The sequence below is a fragment of the Gasterosteus aculeatus genome, chromosome 13 (genome assembly GCF_964276395.1).
Source record: "Gasterosteus aculeatus chromosome 13, fGasAcu3.hap1.1, whole genome shotgun sequence".
In the NCBI taxonomy this organism is placed as follows: Eukaryota; Metazoa; Chordata; class Actinopteri; order Perciformes; family Gasterosteidae; genus Gasterosteus; species Gasterosteus aculeatus.
The window spans coordinates 12,907,491-12,923,214 of record NC_135701.1 but is presented as its reverse complement, the minus strand read 5'-3'; the positions used below and the strand labels follow the sequence as shown (position 1 = coordinate 12,923,214).

Here is a 15,724-nt window from a genome sequence, read left to right as displayed (position 1 = left end):
TGCACAATTACAGCCTTTTCTCTAGAAATGCATTGTTTATAATAGGTGACGGAGACAACAATTGCCATGGAGAAGCTTTGAAGCTGGCTGCTCTGTAGAGAGAAAGTACAATGCACCAAGAATGTGACAGTGAATAAGAGCATAATCTTCATAAACCAACAGCGGATTGCCATTCAACCAACATTGTGTGTATGAATAATCAGGAATAATATTGTATATCTTGCAAGTGACTGTTTTTAAATCTTTGTATTTGCGCTTTTTTTTTTCTCATATTTCGCCTTTTTCCAAATAAGCAGTGAGACAGAAGCACCACCTCACATCAAGCTCAATCAATCCCAACCGTTTGGCGTCTTCTTCAGTGTTAGCGACCACATCTGCCTGACGTTCTGACATCAGCTACTCTGAATTCACCATATTTTTGCCAGCTATAGGAATTAGTAATTGTTTATTGCACAATGCTCTCTCTTAGCCAAACACCAACACTCTCTCATGACTATGTGAGATAAATAAGTCAGAAATCAATTTATCAAACCGTATACTCTGAGCCGCCTTCTAAAAAATCGGGTCTGTTTTGAAAATGGAGTAATCCTTTTTAAAAGAAAATACACACTCCCACGCTGAGTTTGATGGATTAGCTTTTCTGCCGAATTCCATGGATGACATCCTGGAGTGGAAATCCAGGTGTGGTGAATCAGTTATTTATTTATTTTTCCTAAGCTGGAAATTGGAGACTTGACAGGTTAATGTGCCATCGCAGTTATGAGACGAGGGAGAAGCGGCTTTTTCATTGAATATTACAGTGACAAATTAGTGACATTGTTTTATAAAAATTTGAAATCAGGTACCCCATTGGCAACAATGTAGTACGACTACAGCAATAATTTCAACTGTAACACCTTCTGATCGTCCCTCAGGTTTACCGTTGATAGATGTTTGCACTGATTACGCTGTCTGCAATGTAAGTTCAATAAGAAGCTTCTTTTTCTCATCCGGTAGCCGTACTCAGTCATGTGAAATAACCACAGAGGGGAAAAAGTTGAAATGAGTCACAAACATCTTCCAACATTGGGAACTATTGCCTCTCAGCGATTTGTCGCTCATCCTTCCCTTTCACCTCACAACTTCATCCCCTCTTTCATAGATCCACATGCACGTGTGGGGGTGAGGGTCAGATGTAGCTCAGGTGCGCTGTGGACAAAGGCAAAGAGAGTACGGGTGAAGCCACTTTGAAGCATCTATTTATCTCCAGCTGCCCATGGCTTCAACACTGTCTGTGGCCATCCGGAGAATCTGCTGTTTTCTTTATCAATCGCAAGGCGTGACTTTGGAAAGAGAAAGTACCTGCAGCTAGTCTGCCATGACAGACTGGCCTGTCAGCAAGCAACGTGAAACACCTGGGTAAGAAACAAAAACCCCGGATTGCTCACATGTTTCACTGCTGTCTGAGTCTAGTTGTTTTGTCTTTTCACTTCGGATCAGGGACAGCAAAGAAAAGGGAGACGGTTGAACTCCGGTGAGTTCATCTGTCTGTGTGGGACCTGTCCTGCATCCTGAAGCTGATCTACAACCCCCGCTGTGCGCAGGCAGGCGTGCTCACTCCCTTTTGTGCTCCAAAGATATGAAACGCTTCAGCATATACAGAGCAGTTAAAAAGACAAAAAGATGCATGCACATAGAAGCACACGCGTGTGGGAGACATACATGTTTCCCTCACACAGGAAAGACAGAGGCACCGTTTCACACATCTAGAGAAGATTAGATTTATAGATCCTAATAGAAATTCCTTGCAGAGCCGTGGATGAGATGTCAGAATTGATGGCATGCAGACTTTTATTACCTGGTATAGTGTGTGTAATTAGGTTAAATAGACGGGGTTGGACACGCATGGTAAAGGCTACATTTCTCACCCGGGCTGGATTTATTGGCCACGCTTCGGTCTCTGAGGTCTGCTCTAATGCCCTCATTTGCATGAGGGCACATGTAGCTGATGTGTGTATTACTGTTACGTCAACTGCTAAGCACAATGACAACGGCCGGCATATGAATAGTTTGGTTCAGTGGTTTGCAACGGCCCGGCCCGCCAACTGCCTATTAGCTATGATATGAAAGCTGCCTGGCAAGTGTTAGAGTGATACTTGACACGTCAAACAAAGCGCATTGTGATTATAATTACTATACGTTGAGTCTTAATTTCATGGTTGTCCATATTGCCAGCGTGATAGGGATGTCTGCTACTTACATCTTCAGTAACAGCTGTCTATTCAGCCAGTGTATCCATTCCCCTTTTATACTTTTAACAAGTCTCAGAAATAACGACTTCATAATGACTATAATCACCTCAGATGTAATTATAATACATAGCCATTGGTACAATTAAACTGTGTTTTGTGAAGAACATACCACTTTTTCTTTTTCTGCCTCCAGATGTCGAATCAAGTGTAAATCACTAATAAACTAAGAAGACTGTATTTGTTATGACCTGCTCATTGAATAGACTTTAAAAGGAATCTCTTTATACCAGTTTCGGTCATTTGCTGGAGGGTCCATCCCATCTGTCTGTTAAAGACAAGCTGATAATGAAGTGTATTTGATGAAGTAAGTTGATCATGAGAGCGGGCCGGTCAGCAGTAATGACAGTGTAGCAGTAGGGGAAGTGGCAGTAGCCTGCAGTGGTATATCTCACTGCTCAGTTTTCTGACCTTCACAGGTTACAGTTTTCTCTCCAATACCCGTCATTGGATTGAATCCTTGAGGCGGCGGGTTTGCTTGTACTTGTGCCTTATTGAGAGCGTTTGTGTGTGTGTGTGTGTGTGTGTGTGTGTGTGTGTGTGTGTGTGTGTGTGTGTGTGTGTGTGTGTGCGCGTGTGTGTGTGTGCGTGTACAAATATGCCAGGATGATGTCATTCACCAAGGTCTCCCCCTCCTAGTTTGGGGTAACAAAAATAATCTGGCAAAGAGGGACGTTTACATGCATTCATGCACACAACCTGCCTCTGACTCCAAGGCCAGGCAATTGGCCTGGAGCAGCTGAACCATGTTACGCTACACACACACACACACACACAATCTGGTTTCCTTGAACCTGGCCACTTGCCTGTCCATCAGGACGAGCTCTGGAAGCCCTCCGCTGGGATGTGGGGTCCACGGCCAAGCAATTTGTTTAACATCTTTAGCATCCTCTCTCTTTCATTTTTACTCCACTCCTTCCTTACACCTAACTACTACACTCTCCCCACTTTCCCCTCGTTTCACTCTTTCTCACCCAGCCCCCACCTGCAAGAGACACTATAGAGCGGTCTGCTGAAGACAGGGCCCATTGACAGGCCTGAGTGGCAGTAACTTATTGTCTATTGATGGAGTGTGACAAATCATGTGAGAGCGCAGGGGTGCATGGCAGTGAGAGCCAGGGCGTTGAGTACGTGAGCGTGCCTGCGTGCATGCTCACATTTCAGATGTGTGTGCGCCTGTGAATGTACGCCCGCATGTGTTTATGCCTTTTTGTGTCTATGGCTGTGTTTGTGTGTGTGTGTGTGTGTGTGTGTGTGTGTGTGTGTGTGTGTGTGTGTTTGAGCTTAACGTCTTAGTGTAGGGCAGGCGGGCATAGCCGGGACCCTTCACAGCTCATTTAGCCCAAATGGGGCCACCTGGGTGGTGAGGGAGCTCAGCAGGGCGGCCCTGGCACTCTGGAGCCCAGCTGACAGCCCCCCAAATATAGGGGCTCCGTCTGCCTATTAATCAACACGGCCACTCTGACAAATCCCCACAACTATGACCTAATGAGAGGGGGAGAGAGGAATGAGGGGAAGGAACGAGGTAGAGACATAATGGACTAGGTGTGGGGGGCCCGAGGAGTGTGAGGACAAAGGTTGGAGAGGCGGTGGGGGGGGGTGGGGGCGGTGGGGGGGTGTAAGCATCGAGGCTAAAAAGTGACAGAGAGAGCAGAGGCTTAATGAAAAGGAAATGAAAGAAGGAGTAGCCTGACATTGCAACTGGCAGTGCGTGCCGTCGAGGGTAAGCCATGAAGTAATGAGAGGAGAACGCTAACACAGTTGTCATCCATAGCTGATCCCCCGGTTCTCCAGTCCTACCAATTGGTTGCTTATGAAAGCCCAAATCATGCACTTCAAAATGTAACAGAGCAGATTAGCTCGGCCCCAGCGTTTCTCCGCCGCTGAAAAATAAATTAGACCACAAATACTTTAGTAACACTTTTTGTTGCAGATGCTTCGGAGCAAATTAGAGGTGAGAAGACGTTTATGTTCGAAAGCAAACAACATTGATGTATGTCTCCTCCTCTGGTTCCCACCCTGAGGTGAGCTAGCATCTAATCTCTCCACTACCAATCTCAGGTCCAAATCACATTAGCCGGGATCAGAGGTGAAACTGGAGCTTTTCAACAACAGCCTGTTCTCACTAATGAACCCCCATGGCCATCCACTGCATATTACAGCCACACTGAGTGAGGGGGAGAAACTTTTTTGCAATAATCATTATGTAATTGTGCCATGCCTGGGCTTCCGTTGCCCTGACATTTTGAAAACTCGATAGCAATATCTTTATGCTTCTCTGTAGGGAATAGGTTTGGAATGGCTGTGCTGTATATGATTGATGGTTTTCTGAGGCTAAGCAATCTACTTTATTGTAATTATATAGTTCAGTGTCCATCTGAAGTTTATATAATATTAGTTTATTTGCGAGGAATGTTGTGTTGGGAACCCAGATTGACTTGACTGACATTGATTGTGTTTTGTTGAAGTGACCCAGTTGTGAAGTCAATCAAGAGAATACAACCTCAACTTTTACCTCACACACACACACACACACACACACACACACACAAACTGCTTCCTACTTCCTTTCACATTCTATGAATATTTTTGTGGCCAATTATTATGCGCCTTACCACAAAAACACTTGAGTGAATATTCAAAAGCAGCAGCTTCCTATTGACTCGTATCTGTCTGCTCGGCTGTCCCACCATCGGATCCTTGTGATACACTAAGCCCAGCCTGTCTGCTCCATCGACTGGCCCAGGATGGAAGGCCCACAGAGAGGATGCACAACTGCATGCTACTTCCATCCATTACCTAGTTATGGTAAAGCTGCAACAGCTTATGCTTCGCAGTCTGTTGAGCAGAAGGCCACATAGACACCTTAATGGGTATGCACACACACTCGGATCCTAATTCACACTCATTGATGAAGGTGTTATAGATTGTGTGTCTGTTTATATGCATGGATCCATAAGACAAGGACTTTTTACCAACTTTTTTGAAGGGCATTTGCTTGCCCAAAGTAACTAAACCCAGATACTTTTGCGATGGATTTGGCCTATTTGTTGTTATAAAATGCCACTTTGGAATCAACTGCTGCAGTTTGCTTTCATAATCAGTGTTTGTGTTAAATTGATGCGTCTTCTGATGTTTCCTCTGTTTGCTTGTTTGAAATAGCTTTTTACATCTTCTATTTAGTTAAATGATATAAACATTCATGAATCAAAATTCTCTGATTATACGGATTAAATCTGTCTTCTGATCCAGTGTACGGCCAGACAATTAACATACTACCCATTCCAGCAGCTGCAGCTATACAGTACACCATGCTCCCTGAATGCAAAGTAATAAGGATGATGGATGTAAAAAATATTGGTTTGTTCACTGCAAAAATCCCTCCAAAATTGTTGTGTATTACATACAATCAATAGAATGTAGGTTCTGTAAGGTTGAGCAATCTTCCAAAAGACACAATACTATACAAACTACATCTAATTCATGTAAGATCCCCGGTTTACTGCACTGTTACTATCTATCTATACCATATATCTGCATATCCCACGATCACTACACAGCTAGTCAGTATGTAGCTGCCATCCTCTACAATTAATATACAGTATTTGGTAAATAACATGCACCTGATGTCAGGGTTGAGGGAAGGCAGGACTCAGACGCAGACTTGCGGGAAACAAAAGACTTTAATAGTCAAAACGCAGGAACCGGGAGGAAAACCAGCAGGCAACATGTGAGACGAAAGACAATGACGCGACAAGTGACACAGGAGACACACTGCTTAAATACACAAGGGAGGTGCAGGTGATTGGACACAGGTGGAAACTATTAGAGGAACACAGGGGATGACGAGACAAGGCAGGAAGTGAAGTTACCCAGGGACACGAGTGGCAGAAAACTACAAAATAAGACAGGAAGTGAACCACACCGTGACACCTGATTACATTTCAAATAAAATCCATATGAGTCACTCTGATGTGTTTTTTTTTAAATCTGGCATTCATTGTTGATGGTGGCAGCCTCAGCCAGTAAAGCAGCCTATTTGTGCTCCTACACTGCACTAGTTCCTCCTCGCGCATCGATGCTGCGAATAACTGAAATTGTGGTCATGTAGCATGAATCCAAAGCAGGTAGAACTTCACAAGGGTGGAGGCTGAAACATGTACTCTGCATGTTGTGCTTGCATACGTTGTTTTTTGTTATAATGTGTGCCTGCAACCAAACCACAAATAATGATGTTATCTCGCCATTTTCATAGAATTTGACTACTAACGAACTGCAACAGTGCCACAGGGCCGTGTGCATGTATGCGTGTGAGTGTGTGCATGTATGTATCCTGAGTTGACAATAGACCTTTACACTATCAAATCCCTACAAGGTGAGGCACAAGTTAAAAACTTCTTTTCATCGCCTGCCTTATCTCTTTCACACTGCTGTCGGCAGCAAGAAAGAGAAAGAAAAACTGTGAGAGGGAGCATTATCATTTTATTATAAGGACAGAGGGGGTAAAACAGAGCACAAGCGATAAGGATCTGGAGATTAGGATGGTGCAGAACAATAAATTATGCAAAGTGTTTGAAAACACATACAGCTATAATTAAGTGCCATTTGATTTTAAATGAGGTGACAGCAAGGATTCATTTATCTCCCTAACCCCCTAAAACTGCCATTAGCATGGTGGGAAATGAACTGTTTGAACTGGTAGAAGAACAAGGACCTGATTTGATACACTATAACAGAGCACCTCCAACCAAAAGCTAACACACACACGCACAAAATCACAAGCTAAGGTGAGATCAATGTATGCATGGACTAATCAGCTCATTGCAGGCCCAGCAGAACCACAGGGGCTCATTGCTAATAATATCATTATGAACTGAGCCTGAATACTGCTGTATTTACAGTAGGGTCCTCAGTTAGGATTTTCCAAACCAACAAGTGTCAGTGGGCAGCTCTAATTTCACCACATTGTGCAGCTATGGTCAGCAATAGCTATTGGTAGAGTGACAATGTAGTATTTGAAAAATTAAACAAATAAACGGCTTCACAAAGAAGCTCTTTGTCTGCTGATGCTCACTGTGGTGGAACAGAAAGTCCATGCATCTGTTGCAGCTACGTTGATGTGAAGTGTGGGTGCCCACTCCCTCGTGAATATGTTTTTTTTCGATAACTTTTTCAAGTACCTTCAATGAGGAATCTACGTCACCATGGTTTCCCCTGTCTTATGGAGGGTGATGGTTGAACTCTGAAAATATCAACCTGATGAACATTCTATCCACCCACATTTATTTCATATGCCAAACGAATTGCGTGGGACATAAGCCGCAATGTGGTGTTATATTTTCTGACTGGCTCAAAAAGTCGAATATGCCGAAATATGACATTTATTCATAGTGAAATAATATATGGCTGGGTTTGAATAGAAGTTTTGCCAAATCAATGGGAAAGAGCGAGGCCTTTGTCTGAGAGCAAGTCGCAGTTTCTCAACCCTCAGCGCTGCTTAGTAGATTTCACAGTTTATATTATGCACAAATGACAAAGAGGAAGTACTGAATAAGTAATAGGTTATATCCCGGTAGCACATTGAGGTGAAATCACAACGAACATCTTTTTTTCCCCTCTGTATAGTGTTCAGTAGGGAGATTTCATGAGTGAATGCTTTTTGTGTTCGTGCATGTGTGTGTGAGGAGGGTGAATCTAAAGCTACCGACTGTTTATCTGCTTCGGCTTTGTTCATTAATTCATGGGCGATGTTTTATGCATTTGGGGACAAGGTCTAGAGGAGTACACTCAAATGCAGACGACACTAAGGAAAATGGTATAATATGGGAGGCTTGAATGATTATTCTCTAACGTGAGAAGTTGGGCGGCCTGCAGATCCTCTGGTGGTAGAGGAGGTTGAGCCAGTGTGCTGAAGGATTGCAAATAAAGTCTGCAGAGAGCAACAAGTTACATTTTGCTGAAAACAGTTGTAAGGCTGTGGACTGCAGAGGAAGGCAGAAGGGGGAAGAGCAGATGGTATTTTTTAACTGGTAGACCGAGGCTGGATAAAGCTTCCATGTCATAACGAAACTCTCAGATTATTCAGAAACATATCACTGTCAAATTATCACGGGGAACTTGATAAAGTGATCAGCCTTAAATAGAGTGGAATCATTACAAGGTGGCGAGGAGTAATCAGGGAAACTGCAGTGATTAACAAAACCCACAAAGATTCTGGAGCTGGAGATAATATTTGGTGCATTGTGCACAGGACCAATTAGGGCTTCTGTTGGGGCTTTGTCTTCCTTAGTACCTTTTCAGCTAGTGTGTTAAATTGTGTGTGTGATCACATGTGCAAATGAATTTGTATTTGTCCAAAGGAAGACCTCTTTCGCTACTTATTCATTTCTCTCCCTCCGTCGTAATCTCCATACCCGTCCTTCTTTTTGGATCACGGGGAAAAGACTGTCCGGCGAACTTAGTCACAGTTAGTGCATCTGTTTTCTATGGTATCATTTTAGTCCTGTCAAAAGATAAGTGTCACTTCAGAAATGCAACACATAGATGCTGATCAGATGGGCTAAAAAAAACATTTATTTTGAGTTTGCTTCCTTTTTGGAAATAATTGTGAGAGGCGCTGTCACACCGGCGTCAGGTAGAACACAGCTTAAAGGTGCCAAGGTGGTTGTCTTCCTTAACGAAGGGCCTTGCTCTAATGATTTACAGTAGCTCAAGTGGGAGAGGTCACTCACACACACACACACACACACACATGCTCACAATTCTCTGTGTCACATGCTCCTCTTGGGTGCCGTTTTCAGTGCCGGCCTGCTGAGCCAAGCTCCTGACAAGAGCCACACAGCCAGGAGGGAGACTAGGGAGAGAGAAAGGTGAGGTGAGGTGGAGGAAAAGGGGGTTGAGTACCGGATAAGAGGAGCAGAGAGCTGTCAACCTCCTGGGACACATAGTGCGCCGCACTGACCGGCAGATGTTGACTTTGTTTGGTTATTTCCTGTGTTTCTGCATGTAATAATCCATTCACGACAGCCAGCATTCTAAATTAGATCTCACCTTGTCAAACACAAACAAGGCCTCTCACCTTTTTCTCCCCGGAGCCATATTTGAAAGATCTTACTCACAGAAGCCCAGCGAGCCTATCTGAGGAATGTACCAAATTGTGTCCAATAGACCAGTCCTCACATTCACACTGCAGTGGACAAGCAGCCTAATGATGTCTGAAATACTGACACAACTGCTATGATATGCCGTGATAATTGCTACTCTCCTGTCCGCAGTACAAATAAATCTGGAATTGGTTGGCAAACACATTAATATGGAAATGTCTACATTAATTTGGTGCATGGTCTAAATTATTCAATAATTAAGCCACTGCAAATTTACACAAACTTCCCCCCTGGATCATTGGAGAGAATAGCAGGGAGTTAGAAACAGTCACGCAAAGGGGTTTGGAGGCACAACTTTTAATTTAGACGTACAGTATGTACTTTCATAGCAAAGGCCGGGCCAGAGATATTTTACGTTGGCTAATATCCGCTAATTATCATATACCATGAGTTATCATTAGGCCTCAATGGGTGTTAACTGCAGATACCAAAATACTGTTGTGACTAAATGAATTGAAAATTACAAATGAAATCTGCTTGATTTGAATTACTTATATCAAGGGAATCAGTTAAAAATAATCCCTCAGGTGTACAGCACACCACACAATGAGTACACAACTACATTCAGAGTCAAATTTACAGAACACCGAGATGTTACGAAAGTAAACTCATGTCATTCATCAAAGCACAGGTGTAGTGTAGCTTTTCACTGGAGGTGTATGACTCGTTATTTCCGATCGGTTCACCCTCCTTCTGCATTCCTCAGTGTTGGGACTCCTCAGCTTTAGCAGTGTGTGTGTGTGTGTGTGTGTGTGTGTGTGTGTGTGTGTGTGTGTGTGTGTGTGTGTGTGTGTGAGTGGTTTATTTAAAGAAAAGGCTCTTTGTGTCATCTCATGTGCTGGACTTATTATTGCTTGGATATGGAGTTTAAAACCGCAGTATGTTTGAAGTTGTGTGTTTGTGTGTCCCGCTGTGCATGCTCTTGGGTATATCTTGCTTAACCCTGAGCCCGGGTGTCTTTGTGTCTGCGCCAACGTCTGTGTGTCTGCGCCAAAGCACGTTCAAGCGTTTCAACTTGTGTAACGCTGGTTGTCTTTTCAAAGGGCCTTCCCAGATCTGTCCGAGGCCCTTTGATCAGGCGTTGCATGACTCGCCTGCTCTCAACGGCCCTCAGGATGAGGGGGGGGGGGATGTGTGCTGGGTGGGATACAAGGCCGGTTGGACATGGATGAGACTGTGGATTTGACCCACAAACAGACACACACACAGACTGCAGATGTTTGTGGATGTATTTGGTCCCCGTATTTTTTATGTATCCGGTCAAAACGTCATCGGAAGATTAGAGGGCACTTCAAACACTGTAAAAGGCAGCTTTACAGTTAGAGAAATTAGAGCAATTGAAGTTAAAGGTTAACAGTTCTAACAGTTTGATCATCCTCTCAAGTTTTTGTGTGTGTGTGTGTGTGAGTGTGTGTGTGTGTATGTGTGTGTGCATTTGCCAATGTCTCTATTGACCGAAGCAGCGAAACTACTGGTTAATGTTTGATATTGCATTTTTTTGTCATCTCAGGTAGGGTCTAATACTGAGTGGCATCAGCGCACGGACTTACTGTAGACGTGACACTGAATTGATCTGACAATAGAATGGATCAGTGCAGCGGCTAGTAAGTCAGAAGGTAGAGCATAATCCCCTCTGTCAAGTTCCTGTCTTGTCAATATTCAAATTTAGCCGGCTGTCCAATGGCTGTCAGTTACAATCTGCCTCTGGCTCATGGCCTAGCGCAGGCACATATCTAAATTGAATTGGATGTTTGCTCCCCAATGGAAATTGAGTAGAAGAGACGACCCTCTTGCCCCGTATTGTGAACTTGTCAGTTAACCCAAGTGAACTGGATTTTAATGTTTAATATCCCTTTTCGACTAACAGCTGAAATATGTTGTTTCCTTCTTCTTTTTTTTTCAATTTCCCTACGTGGCTTCTCCTTCTCTGTTTCTTAAGTCAAATACCTGCTATCTGGCCCCTTCTACTCAACAGGAGTTTCCGAAAGAAGAAATTCCTACTTTATTATAAGCACTCATGCACAATAAGATTGGTATCCTAAATTGGGACTTGAACAACTATTCCCCAAAATGCCTCACGTCACTTCTTAGAAGTGCTTGGCTGTCTCTTGCAATGCTTTATTCCCATGCACTCTACATGGGATGAGATAGACTTCCCATAGCTACCCAAAGCCATCCACTGACCTCAGCTTTACTTATTACACACCTCTTCTCAAACAGCAGCAGGAAGCAGCTGCTTGAACTTTTAAAACGTGTTGTGGACGTGCAGACCTGCTTTGTGAATTGCTGAGAAAGGTTTCTTTACAAAAAAGAAAAAGGTGTAATTCATTGTTCTCTATAATTCTGGGTTCTAACCCCAAATGAGATGGTTGCCGACATAAATACCAGTCAGACTGTTGTCCGTTTACCAAAATTAACCGACTGCGAAAGGTCTAAAGCTGAAAGTGGTTCTCGCAAGGGTGCAAATTATAGAGGGCATTTTACCATAGTCTCTCTCTCTCTCTCTCGTTCTCTTGTTCAGTCCCCCTCTTGCTGTTACTGTGACACATGTCGCCCTGGCATGCATGGAAAGGCCTGACCTTTGGAAAGTTTAGCACTTTAAATATTTAGGCTTGGGTTATGATGGATCCTCCGGGCCCTGCGGCAATGTGCGAAGCCTCTGATTAGGGCTGCCGTCAGAGTCATTTAGCCGAGTGTCTGGCTGCCGGTGGCGCTCTCTGTTTGACAGGCGAGCCTTTTAAACAAACAGCGGTCCCAGCGGCGGAGCGGGCCGGGCACCCGGCGCACCACAAACACCCGACACTCTGAGAGAAACCACTCAGCCCGCTGACAGCTGCAACGGAAACCACTGGCCACTGTCTCTCAAGGTGTTTCAGGCACTTTGTCTTTCTGCCCACTCACTTTCTTTCACATAATCCTCGCTGGTGCCTCTGCTGGTTTTATTCTGCCCTCCTTTCTTTCATCATCCGAGTTTAAAGTCTCGTCTTTGTTATTCTCTGTTTGGCTGCGAGTTTAACACCAAAGTTTCATTTGCGGTGCGCTCTGAGTAAGATTTAGGAAATAAGTTGATCGTCAGACGAGCTCCGAGCAGGACTTATGCTCTTCATTTGTCAAACATCACTAGTCATTATCATTTGAGAATCAGGATGGATGCTCTCCGTCTCGTGCCGGCATCGTCCCATGATTAGGACAGCTTACGTTGATGTTCAGGGGGAAATACCTCTGAGCCAGCCTTTTCATCTCGCTCTGAGACAATCTCCCGTGGCATCAATCCTGTAAATATCCGAGTCTTAATATGTGTGTCCTGTTCTGTATTCAGAGGAAGCGCCAAGTCAGCAGATCCAGTATTAATGCATGAGAAATGAGCAGAGCCCATAAGAATTAAAGGGAAAGACTCCTCTTATTAAGATGTAAATTCCGGGGGAAAACTTGCCAAAATGAGGATACAGTAAAGTTGTTGTCAACCTTCGCCTGCTTATGCATTTCTAAGAGGCATTGTTGTGTCAAAGTTATTGAAATTAGATACACACAGCAAAGCACCTTCTGTATTTCTCAGCTCATTTTCAACACAAGATCAACCAATCTCAAAGAAAATGCAACCGACACTTTATGGAACAATTTACACTTTTGGCAACATTATCCAGTGACAGGATACATGGCAACTATCGTGGTAATTCAATCTCGGTCCGTGTCTGCTCCTTCTTCTTTTTTTTTCTTCCTTCTCTAGCTCCTTCTCATTTCAAATTTGCACTTAACACCTTCCTGGGGAAAGGCTTCTCATTCATCAACAGTGTTTGTCCCGGTGACAAGCAGGGCACCTCCTGCATATCAATATCAGCTAAGACAATGCTGAGCCTGTAACCTTCAGCTAAATGTCATTCTGCTTAATCCTATTTGAAAATTAAACATTGAAAAACCTTTAGCGTACCTTCCCGTCTTCCTTCCTCTCCCGCTCCTCCTTTTATTGGCCGCCATTCCTTACGCTGTCTGCTCTCCCTCACTCTCTTCTGGATTTTGTTTGGCACATTTTGTGACATTTTTATTATTTTGTTTGCGTGAGGGTTTGTTTCCCATAATGGTTATTTAGTAGAACTGATACTAATTTTATGTCACTGAAAAGAACATACAGGGGTAATCTGTCTGCCCATAGTAGTCATCAGCATTCTTTGTACCGCAGTCCGCGAAGGCTGAGTTAACTACTGATCCTTTGTCTTCTGCCTTTTTTAAGACAGACAACCACTCTGTGATTAATGTAAAGAAAGACATCCAGACTGACACAAAAAGTTGCTGGGAAAAAAACTAAAAACTCTTGTTCTCTGCAATGGAAGAAAACTGTCAAATCTGCATACTTACATCTGCATATTTACATAACAGACCCTCCCCTTACAGACAGTAATTACTACACTCACAGTAGTTTGGAAGCAGAGAAAGAGAATGCTCGCTGTGACAGAGACTGAGATTTCATCAAAGTGGGAGCATCGTGAGGCCCGCTTCTTAGTATGCATGAAACATTTGCGTGAAATACTTGGTGTTTTAGCACCTCTTCCTTCTTACACTTACGCCTTACACAACCACACGCACACAGACGCACACACACAAACTATATGGTTCATGTTTGAAGATACAGTGAGGGAGGGTGGGATAAAAGGAGACGCCAAGAATGCAATGAAAATGCAATCATTTGCAGTTGGACAGTCGGAGATAATTCTTCAGGAGGGAGCGTAATGCGGCAGCTCAAAGACAGCTTTCAGCCGGCGCTCCATATGGATTTGATTGACCATAGTCATTCGCAAGAGACTCCATCAAAATGCTCAGAGGGAATTACAATGTGACTACCCTTGATGTCTTCATATTGAAGCCCTCCGTGCACTTTGGAGCTTGACCAATTTAAATATGTGATGGTATATACTGTAGATGCATTTAAACAAGACGGTTTAAGATTGCATGATATAAGACATTTTAAAGCTGGAAAGGGTTGGTTCAACCGTTGTAAACTTATGCAGATGATTGAAAAAAAAAGGTAAAAACAGATTCTTTTCCTTTACAATTACTCAGTTAAATCCTCTAATGACTTTAGTAGTTTGTGTATCACATCGGCAGTGCCTCCTGTAATACTGCCTCACACAGCATGAGAGAAGAAAGCAGAGAAGACTCCAATGTTACAAGTTAAAGAGTGAAAGTGTGCCCATTGAAGCCTCGGAGAGAAAGAGTCAAACACATTTTTTTGTGCAACGTGTTACTCCAAACTCCAAACGCCCAGAAGCCGAGTAGCATTCATGTGGGTTCTCTCTTTTTACTGCGTGATACACAGCTAGAGGGGATGATGCAGGGAACCACGTCTTCACACATCAACTTTTAGCTTACGTTTTGTCTCACTTTGTTTTCCAGGTGGGAGATGCAGGACGGTGCGGAGCTGGAAGATGGAGAGAAATTCATGGTACACGAACTTCAGAGAGCTCATTTTGTTTGCTGCTGCAGCCGGGGACCAGAGGACCCTCCCAAAGGCGACGAGACACTGGCAGAGGAGACCCAGGGGGAAGCTCAACACTCCCGATAAAAGGGCTGCCCAATAATATGCCACGCAGTAGGAATTTTTATCATGTTGTAAATGTTTTCCAGTCACACTCACTTGCAGCTCTCAAGGTACTAGGATAATGGTGTCTGTGTGTGTGTGTGTGTGTGCGCACACGCACATTTGTGTGTGTAATTGGTGCCGTACATGCGCTGTGTGCAGCAGGTTTGCATATCTGTGTGCATGAAAACATGAGTGTGAGAGAGCGGAAAAGAAACTGTGAAACAATAAAAGGAGTGCAGGAGACTTTCCCTCCCTCCTTATACACACGTCTCAAACAAACTCGCTGTGCTTTCCTTTGCTGCATATGGCGCATTTCATCTTTTCGCAGCGCTTCTACAGGAATCAGTTCTGGGAAATGGAGGAACTGGATTTGTTTGCCTGGGACAAGATGGGTCTGTGTGATCATTGTTGGTAGTTGAAGGTTTTTTTTTGAGACAGTGAGTGTAAAGGCGTCGGTGTCAGCATAACTTCTCCTGGTTCCTGAAAGCAAACATCAAGTGTCACAGTTGAAAAGCAAGATGATGTATGTTTTGATTGCGCTGCGTCCAATTAAGCTGCACAACCATACGGTATCAGTCTGTATTTTCTTCAAATTGGAAAGACATTTATTTCATGTGAAATAGGATTACTGAGTATAGTTTTCCAACTTTGTCCATATTTAGTTATTTATGAGAAAATAAAATCATATTGTTACTCCA

General features: G+C 43.6%; 1 protein-coding gene across 9 annotated transcripts in view; it reads left to right on the top strand.

Moving 5' to 3' along the window:
• Positions 1–15,724, top strand: part of kiaa0825 (KIAA0825 ortholog) — a 97,695-nt gene extending 81,971 nt beyond the window's left edge. For all 9 annotated transcript variants that reach the window (XM_040196259.2, XM_040196257.2, XM_078087608.1 and 6 more), the window contains one exon: positions 14,840–15,724. In XM_040196259.2, the coding sequence (XP_040052193.2) occupies positions 14,840–15,008 (169 nt within the window). In that variant the 3' untranslated portion in view covers positions 15,009–15,724. The remainder of the gene's footprint in view (positions 1–14,839) is intronic.